The sequence below is a fragment of the Petromyzon marinus genome, chromosome 10 (genome assembly GCF_048934315.1).
Source record: "Petromyzon marinus isolate PM22_M1 ecotype Great Lakes invasive population chromosome 10, UKy_Petmar_22M1.pri1.0, whole genome shotgun sequence".
Lineage (NCBI taxonomy): Eukaryota > Metazoa > Chordata > Hyperoartia > Petromyzontiformes > Petromyzontidae > Petromyzon > Petromyzon marinus.
This window is the reverse complement of record NC_133676.1, coordinates 18,100,709-18,127,309: the sequence shown is the minus strand read 5'-3', so window position 1 is coordinate 18,127,309 and position 26,601 is coordinate 18,100,709. Positions and strand designations below refer to the sequence as shown.

At 44.7% G+C, this 26,601-nt stretch overlaps 1 protein-coding gene across 2 annotated transcripts; it reads left to right on the top strand.

The window, feature by feature from the left end:
• The first annotated feature begins 6,223 nt into the window (after positions 1–6,223).
• On the top strand, positions 6,224–26,550 carry LOC116940792 (NXPE family member 2-like). Of its 2 annotated transcripts, none has more exons than XM_032950996.2 (6): positions 6,224–6,352; positions 17,168–17,281; positions 19,132–19,826; positions 21,433–21,491; positions 23,179–23,397; positions 25,154–26,550. In XM_032950996.2, exons 2-6 carry the CDS (start codon positions 17,198–17,200, stop codon positions 25,684–25,686), a joined length of 1,590 nt encoding a protein of 529 aa, XP_032806887.2. In that variant the 5' UTR covers positions 6,224–6,352; positions 17,168–17,197; the 3' UTR covers positions 25,687–26,550. The 2 variants fall into 2 exon arrangements, with proteins under 2 accessions (XP_032806887.2, XP_075922336.1); XM_076066221.1 differs by lacking the exon at positions 6,224–6,352 and adding an exon at positions 14,865–16,047.
• Positions 26,551–26,601: the final 51 nt, after the last annotated feature.

Below are 26,601 nucleotides of genomic sequence, written 5' to 3'. Positions count from 1 at the left end.
CCAACAGCCTCATACCAAGCCTCTAATCAGCGGTCCGACACACTCAAGCGACAAACAGCAGTCCTGAAGGTCATCCCTGATGCATTCATTTCACGTGGTTGTGGTGGAGTCGCGCTGCTCTGTCGACTGGACCTGTCGGCTGCGTTCGATTCACGACAACAGCTACCCTTGTGCACGTCGGTGTGACGTTCATCAAAATTAATTTCTTGAAAGTCCTCCTATTTGTTATTTTATTTTAACCTATCTGCGTGACTTTACCGAAAGACCCAAAGAATATGCCTCTTGTAATCACGTATACAAGCGGTTCGTGAGAAAAGTCTGCGTTGTCTTGGGAGTGCAGCAATGAAATGTCAATTCAAAGTCGGTAGCGAGATGGGGGGGGGGGCGTGTCCACAAAGTGTTAACAGAGTGGCGTGGCAAAGTGTCAAGAGGTAAATGGAGCAGGAATTGACGTCACAAATATTGATTTAAAGCTTTCGTGACTGCAGGAGGTCATTATTTTAACAAAAAAGGTTTGTTGTTCTACGTGACTTTACCGAAAGACCCAAATAATATAAATTGACATGATAGTCAAACACACCACTCAGTCTAACACACCATTCAGATAGTCAAACACACCACTCAGATAGTCAAACACCACTCAGATCGTAAAACACACCACTCAGTCTAACACACCACTCAGATAGTCAAACACACCATTCAGTCTAACACATCACTCAGATATTCAAACACCACTCAGATATTTTGATTTAAAGCTTTCGTGAATGCAGGGATTCATATTCTTGTTTCTTATTGTTTTATTGTTTTTATATTTTTATTATTTTATTGTTTCCCTTCTACGTGTCTTTACCGAAAGAAACAAGAATACCACTCAGATTGTCAAACACACCACTCAGATAGTCTAACACACCATTCAGATAGTCAAACACACCATTCAGATAGTCATACACACCATTCAGATAGTCATTCACACCACTCAGTCTAACACACCATTCAGATCGTCAAACACACCACTCAGATAGTCAAACACCACTCAAATAGTCAAACACACCACTCAGATAGTCAAACACACCACTCAGATAGTCAGACACCACTCAGATAGTCAAACACCACTCAGATCGTAAAACACACCACTCAGATAGTCAAACACACCACTCAGATAGTCAAGCACACCACTCAGATAGTCAAACACACCACTCAGATAGTCAAACACACCACTCAGATAGTCAAACACACCACTCAGATAGTCAAACACACCACTCAGATAGTCAAACACACCATCACGCGCACGTCTGTGCAATACTTCACTTGCTCAGGGTTCTCTACCAACGAGCCAGTGCCATGCTATGGTCACACCACGGTTGAAGAAGGCTGGAGCAGACCCTTCTGACACAAACACCAACGTTTGCAATACTATACGCAATTCCAAGTTGACATTTGTGTCAAGGAAATTTTTTAACTGGTTTGTAGTCGGCTTGCGGCTTCCCTTGAAGCCAACAGCCTCATACCAAGCCTCTAATCAGCGGTCCGACACACTCGAGCGACAAACAGCAGTCCTGAAGGTCATCCCTGATGCATTCATTTCACGTGGTTGTGGTGGAGTCGCGCTGCTCTGTCGACTGGACCTGCCGGCTGCGTTCGATTCACGACAATAGCTACCCTTGTGCACGTCGGTGTGACCTTCATAAAAATTAATTTCTTGAAAGTCCTCCTATTTGGAATGGTGTAGTAACCTTAGCCCCTCTGCGTCGAGCGTTAGGCGGGGGTTGCTGGTGTAGAGTTTGACCCGCGTGTGACGAATACGTGAAGATTGCGTAAGAGCGTTGATGCCTGCGAATGACTGGGATTGGTTTTAAGTGGCCACAATTGACATTCACAGCCCACTCCTGACGCCAACTGCACCCCATTGATGTATGCATGTACGTATGTTGAACTTCTTTCGCACCGCATGCGAACCGACCGTGCGAATCTCCTTGTCCACCGCACGCTGCTCCCCTTGCCACCGCATCTTGATGATTACACAGCCTGTACCATCGTTACCTGTACCATCGTTACCTGTACCATCGCTACCTGTACCATCGTTACCTGTACCATCGTTACCTGTACCATCACAGCCTGTACCATCGTTACCTGTACCATCGTTACCTGTACCATCGTTACCTGTATCATCACAGCCTGTACCATCGTTACCTGTACCATCGTTACCTGTACCATCACAGCCTGTACCATCGTTACCTGTACCATCACAGCCTGTACCATCGTTACCTGTACCATCACAGCCTGTACCACCGTTACCTGTACCACCGTTACCTGTATCATCACAGCCTGTACCATCGTTACCTGTACCATCGTTACGTGTACCATCACAGCCTGTACCATCATTACCTGTACCACCGTTACCTGTACTACCGTTACCTGTATCATCACAGCCTGTACCACCGTTACCTGTACCACCGTTACCTGTACCACCGTTACCTGTACCATCACAGCCTGTACCACCGTTACCTGTACCACCGTTACCTGTACCATCGCTACCTGTACCATGGTTACCTATACCACCGTTACCTCTACCATGGTTACCTGTACCACCGTTACCTGTACCACCGCTACCTGTACCACCGCTACCTGTACCATCACAGCCTTGTCCATCGTTACCTGTACCATCACAGCCTGTACCATCCCTACCTGTACCACCGTTACCTGTACCGTCACAGCCTGTACCATCGTTACCTGTACCATCGCTACCTGTACCATGGTTACCTATACCACCGTTACCTGTACCATCACAGCCTGTACCATCGTTACCTGTACCACCGTTACCTGTACCATCGCTACCTGTACCACCGTTACCTGTACCATCACAGCCTGTACCACCGTTACCTGTACCATCGCTACCTGTACCATCGCTACCTGTACCGTGGTTACCTGTACCACCGTTACCTATACCATGGTTACCTGTTCCACCGTTACCTGTACCACCGCTACCTCTACCACCGTTACCTGTAACATCGTTACCTGTACCACCGTTACCTGTACCATCGCTACCTGTACCATGGTTACCTGTACCACCGTTACCTGTACCATCACAGCCTGTACCACCGTTACCTGTACCATCGTTACCTGTACCATGGTTACCTGTACCACCGTTACCTATACCATGGTTACCTGTACCACCGCTACCTGTACCACCGTTACCTGTACCATCGCTACCTGTACCACCGTTACCTGTACCATCGTTACGTGTACCACCGTTACCTGTACCATCGCTACCTGCACCATGGTTACCTGTACCACCGTTACCTGTACGATCACAGCCTGTACTACCGTTACCTGTACCACCATTACCTGTACCATCGTTACCTGTACCACCGCTTCCTGTACCATCGTTACCTGTACCACCGCTATCTGTACAACCGTTACCTGTACCACTGCTACCTGTACCATCGTTACCTCTACCACCGCTACCTGTACCACCGTTACCTGTACCACCGCTACCTGTACCACCACTACCTGTACCATCGCTACCTGTACCACCGTTACCTGTACCATCGTTACATGTACCACCGTTACCTGTACCATCGCTACCTGTACCATGGTTACCTGTACCACCATTACCTGTATCATCACAGCCTGTACCACCGTTACCTGTACCACCGCTACCTGTACCATCGTTACCTGTACCACCGCTACCTGTACCACCGCTACCTGTGCCATCGTTACCTGTACCACCGCTACCTGTACCACCGCTACCTGTACCACCGTTACCTGTACCACCGTTACCTATACCACCGCTACCTCTACCATCGCTACCTGTACCACCGTTACCTGTACCACCTGTACCACCGTTACCTGTACCACCGCTACCTGTACCACCGCTACCTGTACCATCGTTACCTATACTACCGCTACCTGTACCACCGCTACCTGTACCACCGCTACCTGTACCACCGTTACCTGTACCACCGCTACCTGTACCACCCTTACCTGTACCACCGCTACCTGTACCACCGCTACCTGTACCACCGCTACATCTTGCGGGGCAGCTCCCCTCGTATCGCCACTAAAAGGGGCGACGTGCTCGCGTCGATGTGTGCGGCGAACCGGTAACCGATATTTAAGCGTGCTTTTTCATGCGATTGCGAGGAGTGCAAACCGATATATTTGAACAGCCCTCCTTTATAACTGAGAGACGAAGGGAGCTGCAAATTAAATTTGATCTCCGGGCGCGGCAGGTGAAACAATGGTGCACGTCTTTAAGTCCCCCGCACCTCTGCCCACTAAGCGGTCTCAATGGGTATCCACATGGCAACTCACGTGTGGTAGGGTCATACGTTGGTACGCCCAGCTCGTTTATTGTGTCTGGTCAGCATGGAAGAGTAGGCCAAATACCCGCTAGAGCTTCGTCTTGCTGAATGTAGTCGAGACCCTTTCCTCCAGCAGGGGCGTCAGTAAGCAATTGCAGGGCTGCGCCTTGACCCTTTGTGTGTGTGTGTACAGGACGTATGTTGAACTTCTTTCGCGCGGCACTTAGTTAAGGGTGCTAATCGGAGGTGCGGGAAACGAGGCGAAATGTACCACGTGGTTTGTACGTGGTGATGGGTTGGGGATGCCTTCATCCAGCAGTGGATGGAGCATGTGCAATAATGATAAAGAAGCGAAAATGTATCAATCAAAGCTACGAGCATTATAAAAAATGCACAAACCCAGCAAAGACTCAATATTGACACGAAATCCACCTTTGGAGAGCCCGTGCCATCGTGTTCCTTCGTCAAGAATGGTGCGCCGAGGTGCGAGGAAGACTGTTGTGAAGATGATCCGCGATGTTGGCATCCTCCATGGTCGGTGCCGCTGTGATCTCGCCCCAGGGGATCATCATCTGACGAACACGGATTTCTGAGGCCACAGATCGTCCATAAAGTACGACACAAGCCATAGCGACCGACAGTTTCAGGGTAAACAAAGTGTCTGCAAGATTGGGTGATATTGGCCTGGAATCTAACCAGCAGGCTTGTCAGCTGCGGTCTCAGGCGTCAGTGGAAACAGGCGGCTCGCTGCTCTGAGCTCGCATGCTGCTGCGGTGACAGACACTTGCAAATGGTGTCTTCTATCCGTGAGTACTGGATTAATTGCACTTCCACTCTATTTGCACTTCATAGCAAGAAGGGCCTGGATGGGTTCGATTCATTGGACCGGTACCGATGAAATCCAGATGTATGTTTTATGGATTTATTTATTTTACCAGCTTTGTGACAGTTGATAAACTATAGATGCATCATGTGTATGTCTATACGTCGACGTTTACATGAGATGCGATGGAACCCATACTTGAGCCCAGGCATGTGCCCAGATCATGTGGAGCCCCTTCAGTTGAGAGGCAATAATTACACCGATGCAGTGGGCAGCGCTGGTTAGGCTGCCCATCACACAGCACACCCTGCCATACTCACAGATCCGGGTCTCCCGTGCCTTCCATGTTTTATAGAAGCATTTGTGTGGTGTAAAAATGTACCACTGATTTAATCGCATTACACACACACACACTTCAGGTTGTACTGGTTCATGGGGCATGATGGTGCTTATACAAATATTGCGGTGTGCATGTGATGACACGTGAACTGAAGTGACTTTAGCACGCAAAAAAAACCTCTCCATTCGCGGATTTTTAGTTCGCGAAGTTTGATTGCAGTATCGCGATTGCATACTGCATTAGCAAACTCTGCCAGATTAACTTTCACGCCTTTTTCCTTCGACTCTTCGCAATTTGTCAGCAATGCCTCAAGGTGACCGGATGATAACTTGCACAAGACTTGTTATGTTTCTTGTATCGCGATCTGGGGTCTCAGCTAAATTAAGTGGAGGAAGCTAAAGGCAGAAAAAAATAGATGAATTCAACTCAGCAAGTGCAGGTGTCGGATTGCACCTTCCCCGTGGTGATCGTGCGTCTGCTCATCATCATAATGACAACAGGTAAATATACAACTTTCAAATGGACAGTATAATTTAATGTTTTATTCTATTCATTCAATATTTTGTTGCATTAACTGTATTGTGATATATTTGTATTATTACACAATTTCATTAAGAAGATGGATGTTATGTATGTGTGCAGCGGAGGATAAATGTTTGTGCACGAACAGCAGTTGGTGTCACACGGCGTGGCTGCGAGTGACTGCCCCCGTGCGCGTCACGTGGGTGGGGGGGCGGCGGACCTTTGCTCGAGTGGTGCCGCTGCCACGGGGCTCGGGGCGGATCGCCGCGGTGACCGCCTGGGCCGCGCCCGAAGGAGCCCCGTGGTAGATTCTGCGATGCCATTGCGGGCAACTGGCGCCCGCTGCCTGCCGCCGCCGCCGCCGTGAGTACAGGACGAGGACCCGCGCCCTGCGCCGCGATTTCGCTTCAAGTCACTCAGAGGGCGCATCAGCCTCCTATGCTCGTTACAGAGGTTCCGTAGAATGCATTCGTATTTTAATTGTCTCTTACACATTTCAAGAAACAGCAACTTTATACTATCCAGAATAAAGTTTTGTTGTTGTAAGATCCCGTAAAGATAAATGTGTCTTTTGATTTAAAGCTTTCGTGACTGCAGGGATTCATATTCTTGGTTATTTTGGTAAAGTTACGTAGAAGGGAAACAATAAAATAAAAAAAAATTAGTTAATTTTTATTATTTTATTATTTCCCTTCTACGTGACTTTACCGAAAGAACCAAGAATATAAGATAAATCTGTCGTTAAACCCCAAAAACCTGGTTTATGAAAGATGATGGTCGCGAAAGTCTACTGCGTGTTCAACGAACGCCTCTGGCTAGCTAAACGTACTGCAGCGTATTCTGTTCACAATGTGAATACATGTCGCTCAGTGCATCTTAAGAAATAGACGTGTAATTGTGTTAATTACTATTTCGTTCGCATTAAGATAGCATTTGCTCTTGACACAGGTTTTGTAATAACTCTTCCTCCTACCCGTGAATATGTTGCGTTTGAGTGGCAATGCAGTCGCAGCAAGACTCTTGCACACATCACATTCGTTTGACTTTTAACTGCGATTCTTAAATATGTTTGTGTTAGTTTTGACGTATCAGAAACACTTGGTCCTCGCTCTCCAGTTGCCTGGCTGAAAAGTGGGCCCAAGTTGTGCCCAATCCTGGCCAGCTGCCTCTAACGAGCGTAGTAGTCAAGAGTGGCGTAGTGGCGTCGAGTTGCTACTGCTGCGGGAGACCTGAGCCACCGTCTCGCCATGTCTCCGCCACAAATGACAACTATCATCATTTTAATTATAGAAAATAATAATAACATAAATGTTCGAGAGTCCCTGGCATGACGCACGACATGCGTTTCATGAAAAACAGCGCGTAAGTCGAATCGCGCTGTACAAAGATGATCTTCCCCATAGACGGGGACCTTATAGGGGTTGCGTTACCTAAGAAAACGAAGTACTGTATTAAGTAATTGCTTTATTTTAACACTGGATTTACAAAATACATATACATTTAACGCTTTATATGATTAACTTTTCAAAAATCACTGAGGATTTTCATCGATAATAATATAGAAATTAAGACTGAAAATATTACTCCTTACAAAGATTACTGCAAAATAAGATTGCTACGCCCAGCCCGTGCTCATTGGGCGCGGACATGGCGCAGAGACATTTTTTATTTGACCTGCGAAATATTTTTAATGATTTTCTATTTTTATAATTCAAAACGGCGTTACATTTAGAAAAAAAACTAAAACCTGTTTTTAGCGCGGAACTGTGAAACGCAAATCATAAGTGTCAAGTATGTTCCTAAAAGATGAACCGCTTAACTGCGACTTCGCGTCTATGGGGGACGTTCCGCGAGGGACACCTGAACTGGAATTGGAAGAAAAACATCAAATTCTGAAGATGAAATATGGTCTTCATCCCTCCCCCAAGGCATTGAGATATCCTCATTTTAAAACTGCAAAGTGGTTGCTAAAAGCGAACAATGTAACTGGTATTGGCCACACATCAAAGTGCTGAAAAGGTACTGGACCTGCAAATTACTTGTTAAGGCTGTACGGGGGATTTTGTCGTTGATTGGATTACGCAGTAGCAGCAACATCGGCCGCTACTGTGACATATTGGCAAGATCCTCCTTAAAAAGAGTCTCGGGACTCAGCGAGGCTTTCTTTGGTAACAAAAAAAATATTCATGATAATAAATTAAACTTGTTTGAGCAGCCAGTTGCTTTGACTTGAAAACACAACTGGAGTTTGTCGAATCAGAGCTAGCTCATGACCAATACTATCGAATCTAATAAAGCTTTAAATAAACACACAAAACATAAACTATATATTTTAAAGTACCCAAGTTCACTGCAGCACAATGTTGTATACGGCCCTTTTTCCACAATTAATATCCATAAGAATATTTGCCGATATATAATTTTTTTAATAGTGGCCAAAATAATGAATGAAAACACGTAAGCCAGAGCACAGCAAAAAAACAGATGTTGATCGTAACAGGGCCATTAAACCAGAGAATCCGGGGTAAAAGAGCGGACACGGACACCCCTTACCTCACAAAACAGATCGCCAGGAGATGAGCAATAAAAGATAATAAACCCAATCAAACGAAGACGGGGGGGGGGGGGGGGAATATTACTCCAATGGAATTTCCAGGGCTCTGTCTTGGAAACCCTAGACAAGCTGGCGCCGAGAACACAAACAGGTTTAAACACATTTCCCTCTTAATTGCTATTAAAACAACGGTTAAAATTAAAAATGCAATAACAAGAATAAGCTAACATTATCAATCCTCACCCTCACTCCAATTGAAGACCAGGCCACGATCTACATCAATGAATCATTACCCGTTTCTTAATTCGATACTAAATGTTACTTCACCTTTGATACTTTTACAATGTTAAAGCACAAATCTTGGGAAACATTAACAACAAAGATAATAGTGCAGTGTTGTATCCAGGGTTGTCCAGACGAGACGAGGCGAACAAGTCAAGCTGAAGCCAGGATAAAACTGTGTTCCAAAGCCTCCCGCCCGCCTTTGTCTTCCCACAGCGCGAGAGAGCAGGAGTTAACCCTAGAGCAAGTAATTACTCTTCTCTGGCCCATCTGTACACACGGTGCGCCGAACTTAACAAACCCCACCCCACTACGCAGGCGGTAAGAATTCCTTAGAAGCTGCACAGCTGCCAAACGCGATATGAGGCCAACATAGTTTTAATTAAAGAAAAATTTACAATACATGGTGTCACCCAAAACCTTAAGGCTAACGTGATTCATCTTAAATTACAGTATATCGAGGCGTTACATAACCTTGTAAACACCGAGAGGTGAATTCCAACAGTCAAGAACTTACACCTTAAACTCAAGACGGCGGAAAAAACAAAATAATGATAACTCCCGCATAATGACGAAAATGAATAAAAACTGAGTAAGGGCCAGGATAACGGGGTGAATCATAAACCTTGTTGACCATTAAACCAAATGGTATTTTGAGCGACGTTAAACCAAGGGCTAGCCAGAGAGAGGAGAGCCTCCCGGCCGTCTTTGTCTTCCCGCAGCACGTGATGAGAATATGCATACGCTCAAGAGAGCATCACATCCTCGTAAAAATAAAAAGCAGATACCTGGAGTCACAGACAGAGTCCCAACTGCAAGTGGTACGGTACCAAAAACTATGATGGAACAATGTTAACTTTTAAAACCTTAACCATTTCTTTGTGCATCGGGAAACTCATACGGGGGGGGGGGGGGGGGACCCGCCCCTCCCTCCAGATGGATAACGTAGACAGAGAGACGCCTTCGAGACGAATTGAAGCGTCTGTTTCCTTTGATGGTTTATGGCTTGAGGAAGACCGAACAGAACCATGTCATAAATGACACACACACAAACATACACACGGACACACAAGCCCCAACCCCACGACACACAGCTAGATCACCCACGTAAGGAGGAGGAGCTAAGGGGAGAGATTTTGGCATAAAGATAGAGCACTCCAGCGTTGAATTCAGCTACGACCAGCGGGTCAGCTCAGCATCTGCCAGCAGAAGAAGACGGCGACCAGCAGAAGACCAGCCACCACCGACGCAGGAGAAGTCTCTACAAAACCGCCTGAATGGCGAGGTTCGCCGTTTGGCGACACGCTACCCGCTGTTAGCTGACAGCGCCATCCAGAGAGAGAGAGCGCCGACGGCGCCCCAGCGTGTCAGCTAGTCGCAGACGTACTGCGAGCATCATCTACCGACGGAGAGAGCGCCCATGGAAAGCAACTTCACCAACAACCGCGCCGCTGCGAGCGGGTGAGCTCCTAATGCCATCTACCGACGGGCCATCGCAACTACAACAACGTGTCAACTTGTCAACCCACGTCAACCAGTGTGGGCCGAACTGAACCAACTGCCCGGGAAGAAGATATCTACTATACATATGATGCATGCTGCCCCCCACTACACGACAAACTAGGCGTCTGCTTGACGCAAATAATCAATTCCGAACATTGACTACTCAACAATTCATATCACTCAAACATACATGGATCATGAACAAAAGCCTAATCCTCAAGTCCGTAAACCATCAGTGACCGTGAGAGCATCGCGGCAGACCTAGTGAACAATCCGTCGTTTATAAGTACATTAATAAAACATTTTCTCTCTTAAACTTATTTTCCTTCATTTTGTGATTGTACTTCTAATCGCATAAATTACCCATAGATTCATTAATACGAATTTATTCTTGACACCTTCGCCACGGAACTACGCTCACGGGGAGAAATCATGTTAAACCGGTTTCCTTATCATACAATCTTGTTCACGAATTAATTCATCTCCCGTGAGATATCGTTTCTGCTCCAGTGAAGAGGTGGTGCTCGGCTCTGAGCGAGTGGTGGAAATTCCACATTCCTATGGCGACAATCACTGTTGAGTTCCTCACATAGTGATACCCCCTGTTGTATACTTTGTAAGGATGATGGGCTGAGTCAACCCTAAAGTGGAATTTTAAATTACAAGCTGCACATGTATTTAAGTTATATCGTTTACTATTGGACAATCTCACAAACACAGCCCAATGTAACAACACTGCTGGATTAAGGCTTCTCCACACCTTTCACATATAAAACATATACGCATTTTAGTCCATCAGTTTATTGGCTTTCCAGACCAACATCAAGCAGCATTTGTTGAAAATGCAAACTTTGGTCCAGTTTTGAATGTCTCTGTCTCATCAGCAGAACCAGGCTTAAACAAATGCTGCTGTCTACATCATTAGACCTCCTTTGCCAGTACCAAAATGTAATAATAGGGTTTTTCCCCGTTTTTCTGGCAACAAAACTGAAACCTTTTTACAAGGATTCATGTCTGCATTAACCACAATATCTGCTGTCAAAATGCAAACAAAAACATACTATGATAATATACGCATTGTCCTTTTGGCGTCATCTGGTCGAGCACCAATTGGGTCGAGGCTCAAAAGAAAGCCGTCCCTTGGTGTGGACCAATCAGTTTCAAGGACAATGCATATATTATCATAGTATGTTTTTTGTTTGCATTTTGACTGCAGATATTGTGGTTAATGCAGACATGAATCCTTGTAAAAATGTTTCAGTTTTGTTGCCAGAAAAACGGGGAAAAACCCTATTATTACATTTTGGTACTGGCAAAGGAGGTCTAATGATGTAGATGCTCACCCCGAGCTCTCATTACTTTGGTAGTGCATTGTCTTTGAGCTGTACGCCTTTTGGCGTCATCTGGTAGAGCACCAATTGGGTCGAGGCTCAAAAGAAAGCCGTCCCTTGGTGTGGACCAATCAGTTTCAAGGACAATGCATATGTTATCATAGTATGTTTTTTTGATTTAAAGCTTTCGTGACTGCAGTAATTCATATTCTTAGTTTTTTCGGTAAAGTCACGTTGAAGAGAAACAACAAAATAATAAAATATATATAAAACAATAAAAATTTCTCACGACGTTTCGACCATAACTGAAACGGTCATCTTCAGGTGACGTTTCGACCATAACTCAAACGGTCATCTTCACCTGAAGATGACCGTTTGAGTTATGGTCGAAACGTCGTGAGAAATTTGTATTGTGTTATATATATTTTATTATTTTGTTGTTTCTCTTCAACGTGACTTTACCGAAAAAACTAAGAATATAGTATGTTTTTTGTTTGCATTTTGACTGCAGATATTGTGGTTAATGCAGACATGAATCGTCGTAAAAAGGTTTCTGTTTTGTTGCCAGAAAAAGGGGGAAAAACCCTATTATTAAATGCTGCTGTGTTACCGGATGTGATTGGTAAGAGCACTCCATCTAAACTCTGGGGCACCGTTCAATGCAACACAAACTCATGCCTTGCCGGGGAGAATTGTGGGTAAACCAAAATATGAGCAAAAGTCCACTTTTAAATCATCTCGATTGAAAACTAATTTCTTTTGAACTGCTTTTTGTGTTTAGTTTGTTGTCCTCCTGCACATCTGATCGGCACGGTTTGCTACTTATGGAGCGAAAGAAGAATGATCTCAATTTAAAAAGAGAGATGACCTTGTCATCCTCTCAGCCGACAAGGGCAATGCCACTGTCATCATGGACAAAATAGAATATAACAACAAAATTCAAGAACTACTCAACAATGGCAGCTATACAAACATAAGAAGAGATCCCACCAACAGCCTGGTTATCAAAACGAACAAAATCATCTCTGATTCAACAGCATTAATTGATCAGACCAAACAGTTCTCGTTGAAACCCTCTGCTGCCAGATCACCAAGATTATATGGCCTTCCAAAGATACACAAAGAAGATACACCCCTTCGTCCCATCGTCTCCACTATCAACTCCCCTACCTACAAACTGGTGCGTTTTCTGGCTGATATACTGTGACCTTTCACTGGAAAAACCACCTCTGCGGTACTAAATTCTACTCACCTGGTATCGACAATCAAGGGCATTTCCTGTCCCCCAGATGACCTGCTTTTCAGTTTTGATGTGGTGTCCTTATTCACCAAAGTTCTGATACCTGACACCATCGCAATCATTGAAGACCTGATTCATCAAGGACTACATACGGAGGTATCCCCCCTTGTGAGACATTGCTTAACCAACACATACTTCATCTGGAATGGAACTTTCTACAAACAGACTGATGGCACCCCAGTGGGCTCCCCCCTATCTCCAGTTGTAGCCAACGTGTTCATGGAAAAAAATTAAATTGACGCCATCCAGACTGCCACTCTACGCCCGACCTTATGGACGAGGTACGTAGATGACACCTTTGTTATCTGGCCACATGGCTTACCTGCTCTAGACCAATTCCTCGACCACATCAACTCCATACACCCAGCCATCAGATTTACCATGGAGGTCGAAAAAGAAGGCAAGCTACCCTTTTTGGATGTCTTAATTAAAAGGAGACCTGATGGTTCAATGTGCCACTCGGTCTACAGGAAAGAGACCCATACGGATGCTTACTTAAAACCGGATTCCCACCACCATCCATCCCAGAAGAACTCCCTCATCAAGACTCTATACCATAGAGCCCAATGCATTTCCGACCAGGATCACATTGCCAGTGAACTCAAACACGTGCACCAAGCTCTCAAGGCTAATGGTTACTCCGACTACACAATCCGCAAAGCCATCACTCCAGTCATGAAGAAGGATCCCCTTGAGGAACCATTCAAAACCATCACCTTACCCTACATTGCGGGGGTCACAAAAAAGATCTCCAAAATCCTGAACAAACACAAGATCCAGGTCCGATTCAACACAGTACATAAAATCCGTGATCTGGTTCCATCTGTTAAAGATGCTATTCCAGACATACAGTACCCGGGCGTTTACAAACTAAAGTGCCTCTGTGGTAGCAGCTACATCGTAGAAACCAAACAACATATCTCGGACCGCATCCGCGAAAATAAAGCAGACTTGAAACACGGTAGGACGAACTCCTCTGCCGTGGCAGATCACTGTTATAATTCAGTGGGCTCACATGACATTGACTTCTCCAAGACGGAGGTTCTTTGCAAGTCAACCGGCTACCATGAGAGATTCGTTCATGAGGCCATCCACATATACAAGCATATAGACAATTTCAACCGAGAAGATGGATTCTGGCTTAGTAACCATTGTAAAGATGTTTTAAACCATTTCGGTTCTTAATTAATTGTATTTTACGGTGACCTTCAGACCGCAGCCCTTTCGCTGGCATTGCCTCTTAATACCTCTCACACCACGGTTAATGGTATGGTTTATAACATGGAGTATAATAGCGCATCGTGGCTGTTTCTGCCCCCTCCTCGATTCCGAGCATAGATGGACTCGTCCGTCTGAACAAAGCTCGTCGCTGTCCGTGGTGCTAACTTTGAAAAGAAAAAACCGCCACCCATTTTTTCGCCATATGGCACTGTAATGTATAACGACTTATTGTTAGTAGCTCAGCTGATTGGAGAGTATATAGAGTTTATTGATAACATTGATGTAGTTTATATTTTAGTTTTTTATTAGTTTACTCTATGGCATTCAATATATAGTGTAGTGTATACCCAGTTATTCATAATAAAGGTTTTTTTGGGTTAGATCGCGTTTATTTATAAATGTGTCGTAACCCTCCACCACCCGACACGGCCAATCAGCAAAAAAAGTGTCACGTTGACAAAAGACAAATAATTCACTACTTTAGCTCACCGGTGTGTTGAAGAGTGAATCCACATTTACAGTTTGAGTACGACGTTTCGCTGGTAAATACATCCAGCATCATCGGGCAATTCACCATGATGGTAAAGCCCTCGCTTGCTCCCGGTTTTATATAGAGCAGCAGAAGGGTGACGTCATCACTTAACTCATATCAGGTGCAGTGATTAGAGGCGGGGGGGGGGGGTATTGTAATTATATAATCGATTAGTAATCAGTCATTGGTTATGATTAGTAATGAGTTGTAGATTAGTAATTCTTTAATTACCCGGCCATCCAGTTCACCATGGAAATGGAGGTGAATAACACACTCCCATTCCTAGATATTTTGCTTGGACATGGCCTAAACGGTAAAATAACACACAACGTTTACAGAAAGCAAACGCACACTGAGGCCTATCTGAATGCAGAATCACATCATCATCCAGCTCAGAAATCCTCTCTTATCAAGACGCTCATACATCGGGCTAAAACAGTGCCAGATGGTGAGAGTCTAGTGAGAGAGATTAAACACGTTAAAGACGCACTACGACAGAATGGCTACAATAATGCTCAAATTAACAGAGCACTGAATACCAAATCACGATCGCAAAGCAATACTGCTGAAAGCGACCAGATTGTTAAAACAATAAAAATTCCATATATCTCAGGAGTAACTGACAAATTAGCCCGTGTTTTGCAAAAGCAAAACATTACAGTAAGATTTGGTACAGTACACAAAATTCAAAAACTAGTATCTTGCACTAAAGACGCATTACCTAAATTATCAACAGAAGGTGTATATCGGATTAATTGTTTATGTGGCAGCTGCTACATTGGACAGACGGGACGTAACATCAGCGTAAGACTAAAAGAACATCAGAGAAATATTAAATTATCTCAAACACAACTGTCGGCAATGGCAGAACATGCTTGTCAACAAGGACACTCAATTGATTTTGACAATGTTGCAGTGTTGTGTAAAACTAATTATTACTGGCAAAGACTAATTAGAGAATCCATTGAAATTGAGAGGAACAAGAATAACTTTAATTGCTCTGACAGCTACAGGCTTAGTGCGGCCTGGAAGCGTATTATTAAATAATACACATTACATTTTGATTTAAAGAATTACTAATCTACAATTCATTACTAATCATAACCAATGACTGATTACTAATCGATTATATAATTACAATACCCCCCCCCTCCGCCTCTAATCACTGCACCTGATATGAGTTAAGTGATGACGTCACCCTGCTGCTGCTCTATATAAAACCGGGAGCAAGCGAGGGCTTTATCATTCTGGCGAATTGCCCGATGATGCTGGATGTATTTACAAGCGAAACGTCGTACTCAAACTGTAAATGTGGATTCACTCTTCAACACACCGGTGAGCTAAAGTAGTGAATTATTTGTCTTTTGTCAACGTGACACTTTTTTTGCTGATTGGCCGTGTCGGGTGGTGGAGGGTTACGACAAATGTATAAATAAACGCGATCTAACCCAAAAACCTTTATTATGAATAATATTGGTCGCGAAAGCCTACGTGTTAAACTATACCCAGTTACTTTATGTTAATAGCTCAACTTATTGAAGAATATATTGAGTATTTATTATATTGATGTAGTTTATACTTAGTTTTTTCACATCGGCTTATTGTATGATAGTTGGGTAGTTGCAGTTCTTTAGCGTTCATATACTAAATGCCTCTGTTGATATGTAAACTTTGATTTTAACATAGCTATTCCCGTGACCAGTCACATGCTAATCCCTCACATTAACATCATGCTAATCTCCCAGTTACATGCTAATTTCTGACTTTAACACCCTGCTGATCCAATACTTTAACACAGCTATTTCAATGCTAAATTCTCCTGTTTGATATGTAAACTCCTTTGTCAAGGCGCTTTACTTCTCCCACCTAGCTTAAAAGACGCTGCGAATCTTAGCAGCGTTCATTGAAGCGCTGTCGTCCCGACAGTTCTGTTCCTTCACCTGAAGAAGGCTACTTGTGTTGTGGCCGAAACGTCGTGAGAATTTTATTGTCTTACTTTGTTTTATTGTTTTATTCTCATTCTACGTGACTTTACCGAAAGAACCAAGAAGATGAATCCTTGCAGTCACGAAAGCTTTAAATCGAAAGTTCAACATACATGTGTAGGGAACTAAATAGAGACACGTTAAATATGTAGACATTATAACGGGTTGTAATAATAATTAAGAGCAGGTGGCCGAAGGTGTGACATGCGGAGAGGAGGGCAGCGAGGCCGCCAGGCGAGGCGCTTGCACGGGGCAAAGTCGACAGAGAGGGGAGCGGAGTGGTGAGGCCACGGTACCGCTGGACCCATCGCGGTGCTGTGGACATCTACGCCTATGCAAATAAAGACTTACCTTCATCTTCATGACGTCTCTAAGGAACTTCTTTACACATACATAGAGTACACAATACGTTTTATTTTATAACCATGTCATCAATCCTGCTAACAACAGAACGTGTTATCTGCACACAGGTTGAACTTCTGGACAGATCTGCAAGTGCAATGAAGCTGAAAAGAAACGCAGCGACATTGCTTTTAGGACTGCTGCTGCTGCTGCTGTCCGTCGGGTTCACCGTATACCATGAGGTCCGTGTTTATTCGTGGATTTAACACATATTTGGGGTTTTTAAATATATCAACAAACTGACATAAAATAGATATAGGTTAGATACTATATATGTGCACTATGGCATGCTATTTATTGCTATGTGTGATGTTTTGGGTTGAACGCTGCCGATGAAGCTGCTGTGAATGAGCAGCGAGGAGATGACCATGATAATTCTGATGGCTGCGATTCAGACGGCGGGGTTTGTCATGGAGAATGACGCCCGGCAGTGGGGCTGCTCATGGGTGTGGAGAGGAGGAGGTCGTGAGTCGTGGGGAGTTCCCCCGTGAGCTGTGGTTCGGGGTCAGGGAGGGAGAGGCGCTGATCTCGCCACTCTGGGCCTGTTGGCGATGGGGAAGCCGGTGGAGGAAGTGGAGGGCGACAAGGATGGTTTTAGAATATACTTGTGGACATTTTGGTGAAATGCTTTTATCAGCCTGAATGACTCCAGAATAATAACGATGTTGCATGTGCGTTTACTTACACACAGCAACTTGCACGTATTCCGCGCAGTCGTGGTGGATTTGTGGCCAATGGCATCGTTGAAATTTAATTAAAATAACTTTGTGAGTCCATATTTTGGTTGTTTTGTTCTTATGCACTAAACAGGCACTACTGTTAATAAAGTATTAAAACTTTCGTGACTGCATAAAATTACTCATTGGTTTTTTCGGTAAAGTCACGTATGTAGAAATACAATAAAATTATATTAAAACAAAAAACAATCACGACGTTTCGATCACAACGCAAGCGATCTTCATCAGGTGTCAAGAACAAATCACGGAGGTAAATACAACAAAAAGATGAGAGACGAGAATTCAACAAACCTGAAAAAACATTATGTGAAGCACATCCAATCAGGCCAACAACACAGTTAGACACTTGCTGGCGGACCACGAATTTCAGAAGTGTTACATTTCGTGTTCAACCTCTGGATTGCACATACCAGCATAGATACAATGAAAAATATGAGGTACACGGTCAGTAGAAATACATATACAAGTCCACCAAGAGGTAAGGAGGGAGGAAAGACGGACAGGGAGGCAGAGAGAGGGGGGGGGGGGATGAACAGAAGCTTAAATAGGAAATACGGTTGGAGGGGGGGAGGGGCCAGAGCGAGAGCGGCAGCTCAAACACGCACATCTTACACAAACAAAACGGTAGCTCAAAAAAGGACCACCTCTTGTGAATACAAAACGGCAGCTAAAAAAAGGGCACATCTTACACATAATTATAACGGTAACTTTCCCGTAGAAGTGTGACAATAAAGTATTAAAGCTTTCGTGACTGCATAAAATTACTCAGTGGTTTTTTTCTCCTTACCCCCCCCCCTCTCTCTGCCTCCCTGTCCGTCTTTCCTCCCTCCTTACCTCTTGGTGGACTTGTATATGTATTTCTACTGACCGTGTACCTCGTATTTTTCATTCTATCTATGCTGGTATGTGCAATCCAAAGGTTGAACACGAAATTTAACACTCTTCTGAAATTCGTGGTCCACCAGGAAGTGTCTGTGTTGTTGGCCTGATTGGATGTGCTTCACATAATGTTTTTTCAGGTTTATTGAATTCTCGTCTCTCATCTTTTTGTTGTATTTACCTCCGTGATTTGTTCTTGACACCTGATGAAGATCGCTTGCGTTGTGATCGAAACGTCGTGATTGTTTTTTGTTTTAATATAATTTTATTGTATTTCTACATACGTGACTTTACCGAAAAAACCAATGAGTAGGCCCTACTGTTCACTACCGCACTCAAGAGATTGTACCTCGAGTATACTGGCGATGTTTTGGCAGAAACGTTTTTCTTAAAGTGTCTCCATTATCACTTTTCAGGAAGTTATTGAGAGGATAGAGGCCCTCACCATGGTGCAACGGAAACGCGTGTCACTCAATGTCTCCACGACCGAGAGGGCGCCGGTTTCCGCGGAAACAACAGGTGCAGCGACGACGGTGGCAAAAATCACGGATTTCTCCTTCGTGACAGCCGCAAACAACAGCGTTGTCGCCTTTGTAAACCCCCAAGCAATGTACAGCATCGGGAACACGCTGAACGTGGTGGTGCAGATGCACGACGCCGCCAACAGAAGGAAGCACTCCGGAGGCGACTTCATCCTGGCCAGGCTGTACAACGAGCGGCTCCGCGCCGCCTCCGCGGGCGAGGTGACGGACTACGGCGACGGCTCCTACAGCGTGGCCCTGCGCCTGCTGTGGGGCGGAGACAGTCGGCTGAGCCTCACGCTCGTGCACCCCGCCGAGGCGGTCGCGGTGCTGGACAGGGTCAGGGAGACTATCCCCAACAAAATCGTCTTCCTGGGCACGTTTGCCTCCGGCAAAGTGAAGAAAGTCACCAACTGCAACGTCCACCTCAGCACGGACAAGGAGACGTGCGATTTGACTGACCCGCAAATCGGAGAGCCGTGGAGTTGTGAAAAGCCGGCGAATATGTCTTGCTCTGCGCTGCAGAATTTTAGATCTTACAACAGACACAGAACTTACGTCTCGAAGCAAGAAGAGGAACTCTTTGCAAGGTATAACACGAGTGAAAACAACGAGCCACTTTCCAGACGAGAAAGTGTGTGCGGCTGGAAAGCAGTCGGTCATTGTGACCCTGGCTTTGCAATCGTTTTACAGCATTACTCTTCTGACTGACTACTGCTCTAATTAGCAGTATTTATTTAAATTAGGATGAAATGTAAATAAAACAGCTTGTTTTGTGGAAGGGAGGATGTGAGACATTAATGATCTGGCCAATTGTGCTGAAGGTGACGAGTCCTCCGTGAGAGACGGCACTGTTGGCTCCATCGCTTCAATGTTTTATTGAAGTCATGTGCCTGGACCACCGCTTGGGATGGGATGTCTCTGACATGCATGCACGGTCAATATGTTGATTCAGTCGATCACAAATTATTTAAAAAATTCCAGTAAAGTAACCGAAACGTGCAAGAAACTAAACATCAGATAAGTTGTTTGATATAATTATAACAATCGTTTTATGTTTAGCATGGGGTACGGTATCCGTTTTAATTTCACGTAGCTTACCTGGGAGCTGATTTTTCTAAAATATAAAGTGGTTAGGCTTCATCATGTATGGCTGTAGAAAGTAAGGATATGGAGAGAGTAAAATAGTTGGTGTATTTTTACGTAGAATAACGTACACAATGTAATGTATATAAGACACATGACTGAGTAAATATTTGATAGACTCGTGTTAAGAGATGGACGATCGAGAAGGAGCAATGTCTGTTACTTCTGTACAGGTTAGGGCTGGATTTTAACAAAACAACCTTGAAACTAAGCTTCTGTCGTCTGAATGTAGTTGCACGAGTAGGACAAAAGTACTTTGTCGCAGTTTAGGATAAGCAGTACGTTTAGGATAAGCAGTACGTTTAGGATAAGCAGTACGTTTAGGATAGAATGGAACTGAAAACATTGTGAATTCAATTGGAGAGACGCTTTTGGAAGGTGGAACGCATTGCGCAGGGTGGATGAGTGCAGTCACGTGGGCAATGGGCATTCAAATGTTAGCGACCAAGAGGAAGACCGAGAGCCAGATGATGCTGATGAACTAATCAATTTATTTTATTTGACCAGGTAAAGGCATACTGAGCTACATAGCTCTTTTTCAGAAGCGACCTGGCCACAAATGATAGCTCAACGACGTGACTTTTGTGTCAATTTATAGCAGCCAAAGACTCAACGCATGTTTCAAAATGTGGAGGTAAAAACCGGAGGACCCGGAGAAAAAAACACACTACCACGGGGAGAACATGCAAACCTCAAATATACAGGTGTCAGGGTCAGGATCGAACCCCACGACCTCCGTGTAAACCGGGCGAGGTAGTTAACAACTCGCCACCGTGGTAAAGCAGATATCGGAGGTTGTGTCGACTGCATCTGAGTGTACAGATGCGTAATTGCATCAATGTGTGGGCCCATATGCAGGCTTATGTGAGCTGTGTTTCAATAGAATATCCAGGTTTTAACAATGACCACTAGTATTCTCTGGTACCACACAATGCGAAATCGTAATGTGTAGTTTACAAAATTTGAAAGCTATACTTGTAAATAAAAATTCCATTGTGAGCATGTTAAATACTTGAGTAATTATTAACAACCTTTTAATTTTTATTACAGGGGTCGACTATATGTGCCATTAAATGTAAATTACACGGTGACAACTCGCCCGCCGAACAGTGAGTGCTTTCTCAAACCTATTTCCAATGTCGTTTGTGATGCTGCCACCGCGGTGTAGCGGTCAGCGCACTGGACTCGCAATTCAGACGTAGCCGGTTCGACCTCCCGGTGCGGCAGTTAAAACGGTGGCAAGTTTCTTAAATCCCCCGTGCCACTGTCCACCCAGCGGTGTGAATGAGTTCACCACAGTCGGCCTTATCGGCAGGTCACATCTGACAGGGACGAGACATCTTGCAAGCATAGAAGAGGAGGACAAATACGCTCCAGAGGGCCTCTAAGAGCGCTCTCGTGGAGTCCCTTCTGCCAGCGAGCGGTGGCACGCCAGCACCTTCGCACACTTTTTCGTTCGTGTAAAAAGGCAGTGATCACCAACTATAATGGTTGTGTGGAATATGTCGACGGTATTGTCTTAATGGGAGAGTAGTTCATCATTGGGCCCACAATTTCCATCGTTTTTCATGTCCAAAATAATTGGCTCGCACAGTATTATGGGTAATATAGTATTGTATATACAATGCAAAAATGGCAGCGATAAGTAACGTACTCTAGTGATAAATCAAATATAACAAGACGGACTTTGTACGTGATTCAGAGTTATAGAAAGTACTACGAGGACTCCTGTGGGTATGCGGCAATGTTCCAGGCGGTACATGACGTGATTTAAGAATGTGTTAAATTGTATCATACATGAGTCATAGGTGAATGATCGTGGTATGAATCTGCCAATATAAAATAACGAGGATAAAATGTAAATCCATACGGAAACCTAGAAATATATATAAACTCATTGATCATAAACAATGAGATTTCCAAGAGTGCAGAACGTCCGTTCATTGTTTTTATTCGCTTGCAGTTACGAGCTAGTTAGGGATACCTCACAAAACGAACAATTGGTTAAAATATTGATGTTCATTATTCTTGCATTTTATTTGGTGGGTCAGGCAAGGGGGTACTCGGTTGAAACAAAATTCAAAAGTGGATACAGTCTTGATTTGAAGCTTTCGTGACTGCAGGAGTCCATACTCTTTGGTTCTTTTGGTAAAGTCACGTAGGTATAAAATAAATCACGACGTTTCGGGCGCAACACAAGCGTCCATCATCAGGTGGGAAAGCATGCTGCTGAGGCAGACTGTTTAAAAAAAAGCGAAAAAAGGTTGAATCACTGCTGTAGATCATTATCACCCATAATCAATCCACTGCTGGATGAAGGCCTCCCCAAATTACTGCCACTTCTCGATTATGCGATGGAACAATTCATCCAGCACCTGCACAATAACCGATGTCGTTGTTCCATTGGTGGCCATGCCCTCGAGAGTTCCATTCCCTGCTGCCACGCCACCATTCTTGCCCATCGTCCATTATCCTTTCTTATTCTCCTCGCCGTGACACGGCCTTACCAAGTACTCTCATTTATGATGTAATTAATCTGCGTGCGTTCTGATTCCTTGTGCTCCTCTTTCTTTCTTTCTCTCTATGTAATTTAAAACGTGCTACTCTCCATGCGTCTTTGTGTTCTTTTCAGTTTATGTTCTGTACGGTAGTACCCAACGACTAAAAACATTCTTTACGCAAGTTACTGTTATTATTCATGATCAAGTGAACATTGCGTGCATATGCAGTATTATATTCACTCGTCTGATTTTCACTATGATTGATATTTGACGTTTTAATTCTGATGAACTCCAGACACGGTGGAACAGAAGTTGCCGCCCTGCACAACGGGACTGGGTAACCCCAGCCCCAGCGGATTCTTCTGGAACGGTGCATGGAACTCGAGCTACTGTGCCATGCGGCGCTTTGACACTCCACAGCTAGTGACCGAGTGCCTGAAGGAGAAGCATATCTACTTCCTCGGCGACTCCACCATCCGCCAGTGGTGGGAATACCTCGTTAGTTTCACCAAAGGTCAGCAGCACGACACGGTTCTTGGGAATATTTTTTTGTTTTTACATTCATAATCTTGGTTATATTTGTAGAGACTTCCATCAAGGCGCTTGACATAGCTGACAAGTCGCTGACAAAAACGATGCACCCACTATCCAATACAACGCTCACATGCATGTGTAGTGATGCACTTCACGGACACTAGAATGGGAGGCACTGTTTATTGAGGCCCTCACAGGCACAGGGAATAAGTACACTTGGTCAGGACAGCAACAGGCTGCCTGACCAACAACGCCGAAGATGACGACCATGACTCGCGTAGCTCCACAGAGTTCCACTCCAACAACAACCCCGAGTTCTCCACGGGGTCCCCCTTTTATCCCCCAGCGCAGCCTCGCTTCCCTCTCGGCCACGCCCCCCTTCCAGAACCTACCAGAAGGTTATCGGGCTCCCTCTCACGTGCCCCCTCTGTCACCTTATCCCCGCATCCTTTTCCTCCCGCTTATTCCCTCCCCTGCTGGCCGACCGGGCTGCTACAGCAGTAGGTCCCCCTTTTTGCCAGAAACCCGCGCTACCCGCCGTAGTGATCCATTCCATGTCACTGCACATGTAACGTCCGATTAAAATCCCACGGAAAGATGTTATCGCAGCGGTGACACTATGGCTCGCGCACTGCGCTTTTAAGGAATCCTGGTCACCTGAGTTAGATTCCCAGCCGCGGTTCACATTTGAGGTGATATCTGACCCAGTCCTGGGTGACCCCTCCACCCACCCTGCCACCTTCATCGTTCTACACTGGCACTGAGGTCAAACAGCCCCGATGACCAATATGGAATGAGGAAGCTTCCATTCCTTTACATATACAGTATCTTGATTTAAAGCTTTCGTGACTGCAGGGATTCATATTTTTGGTTCTTTCGGTAAAGTCACGTAGAAGGGAAACAATAAAATAATAAAAATATAAAGCGTCGTGAGAATTTTATTGCTTTATATTTTTAGTATTTTATTGTTTCCCTTCTACGTGAATTTACCGAAAGAACCAAGAATATATATACAGTATCTGTTAGTGATCTGCAACTAATAATAGTACACATGGCAATTGCACTTGGCATGTGTACTACACGGACCATTTAAAGTAAAGGACTGTAGAATATGCTGTCCCTGACGCAATGAAATACGAGAAGTGCCACCAAAGTGGGCAAATTGCCCCATTGACCCAATACAGTCCTGCATGCATACTGTACCTGTTAGGAGCAATGTACAGTATTTCAGGATGGAATTAATTTCAAGCAACCTTCACGTTGCAGCCATGTTCATTATAATTTACACTTGAATCATGTCATTTCCCATTTATCTTTTGGCTAGAAAACTTACACCTTAAACACATGCGAATAGGCAGATACATGTGCAAAGATGACTGGAAAAAAACTTCTTAAGAAAAAATGGCTTGTTCAGTAAAACATCCTCTAATAATTTCTTGTGAAGCTGTAGATTGGGGCTTATTCTCAGATGTATTTTTCTTCCTACATTATTCTTCCTGCATAAGCCATCATATCGGTTTGTGCAATATTGAATTATTTATAAAAGATTTATTGGGCCGGGTACTTTCTCTCTTCATGCGTTTACATTCTGAAAATACATTTAGCAGTTTTAAAACATGGTATTATATCTTACAAAATCTAACGTTGTGAATGTGTACCATGCTATGTGTAAACAATCTGAGATGCGGTGTGTTGCTTTTCACAACTGGCGCTCCCTCACTTTTTCTGCTTTTCAGGTTTCAAATATTTTGACGTTCACAAACGAGGCAAACAGCAGCCAAAAATAGCTTTTGATGATGAAAATAAAATTATCCTGCAGTGGAACTGTCACGGATACCCATTCATAACACAGTCTTTAACCTTTTCGAGAGACGTGCAATACATCGCGAAGCAGCTGGACGACATAACTGGAGGCAAGAACACCGTGATCGGGCTGTCTCTTGGAGCCCACTTCACAGCTTTCCCTCTGGCGGTGTTCGAGAGAAGGATGAGGAACATCGCAGCCTCGGTGGAGAAGCTGCTGAGCCAGAGTCCAGACACGAAAGTCATCGTGAAGCTGCCCAACACGAGAGATGTCGGCATCGTGCAGTTATTTAATAACTGGAACACGTACAGGCTTGTACGAATTACACTCGATGTGTTCAAACATCTAAATGTGGCATTTGTCGACGCGTGGGAAATGACGGCTGTTGTCAACTCCCTCAGCGTACACCCCACGACAGCCATCGTAAAAGAACAGTTGAATGTGTTCTTATCATTTGTTTGTTAGTTTTAACGTGGCTCGCTTAAGTCATATCACGATTAAACTGAACTATTACACGTTTGAACATCTGCGGGCATTGTACGTTTTTGCTCACTTATGGATTGACGCTCTTCTCCAAACGAGGCAGTGTTCTCATAAGTGTAGCGACATAAATGGTAGTATTCACTGCAGTGTAGCGACAGTACCGAGGGAAGAGGGGTCCCGTACGCAGGGTGCCGTTCTATGGCACCAGTGTGTGTACTGCATTCAGGGGCTCACGAGAGGGCAGGGTCCAGGTGTCACGGAAGTCGGGTCAGGGCATGACAGCATGCGTGAACCCGCGAGAGCACGTGACCGGAGGAGGGGGCACGGGAACCCCCAGAAGGGGCCACGTGGTGTGGACCGAGAGCCTCCACGAAGGATCTAGAAGGGGGCGTGGCCAGGGGCGGAGCGCAGTCGCGCCGCAGCGGTTATAAGTGCAGTCCCCAGAGGGAGCGGGGCTGTTCGACCCAGGAATTAAGCCGCCTGCTTCGATCCTTGCTCTTTGGTCTTCGCACACGAGGGCCAGGCAGCGCGTTAGCTTTCCTGGTCCAACCACATCGTGATCCCGTTCAAGTGGTTAAATAATTAGGAGCGGTGGCCACCACCCTATGTAGTTAACCCATAATGTACAAAGTTAACCCGTGCTGTACATAGTTAACCTCGGAGTATTGCGCCGTTATCAGTTGTTAGCCGGTTGGAGTTTTGTTCGTAAATAAACGTGTTGCCTCCAATACTTGGTGTGCGCCTATTTAGAACCCACGACATATGGATTGTATTTTATGGTTGGGTATGGACCCAGTATGTCTGCTGCGTGGATTAAAGTTTGTCTCTCTCAAAGACTTGCACTCACTTCAACAGCCATGCCATGTCGTTAACATGTTGTGTAGCCCTCAAACTCTC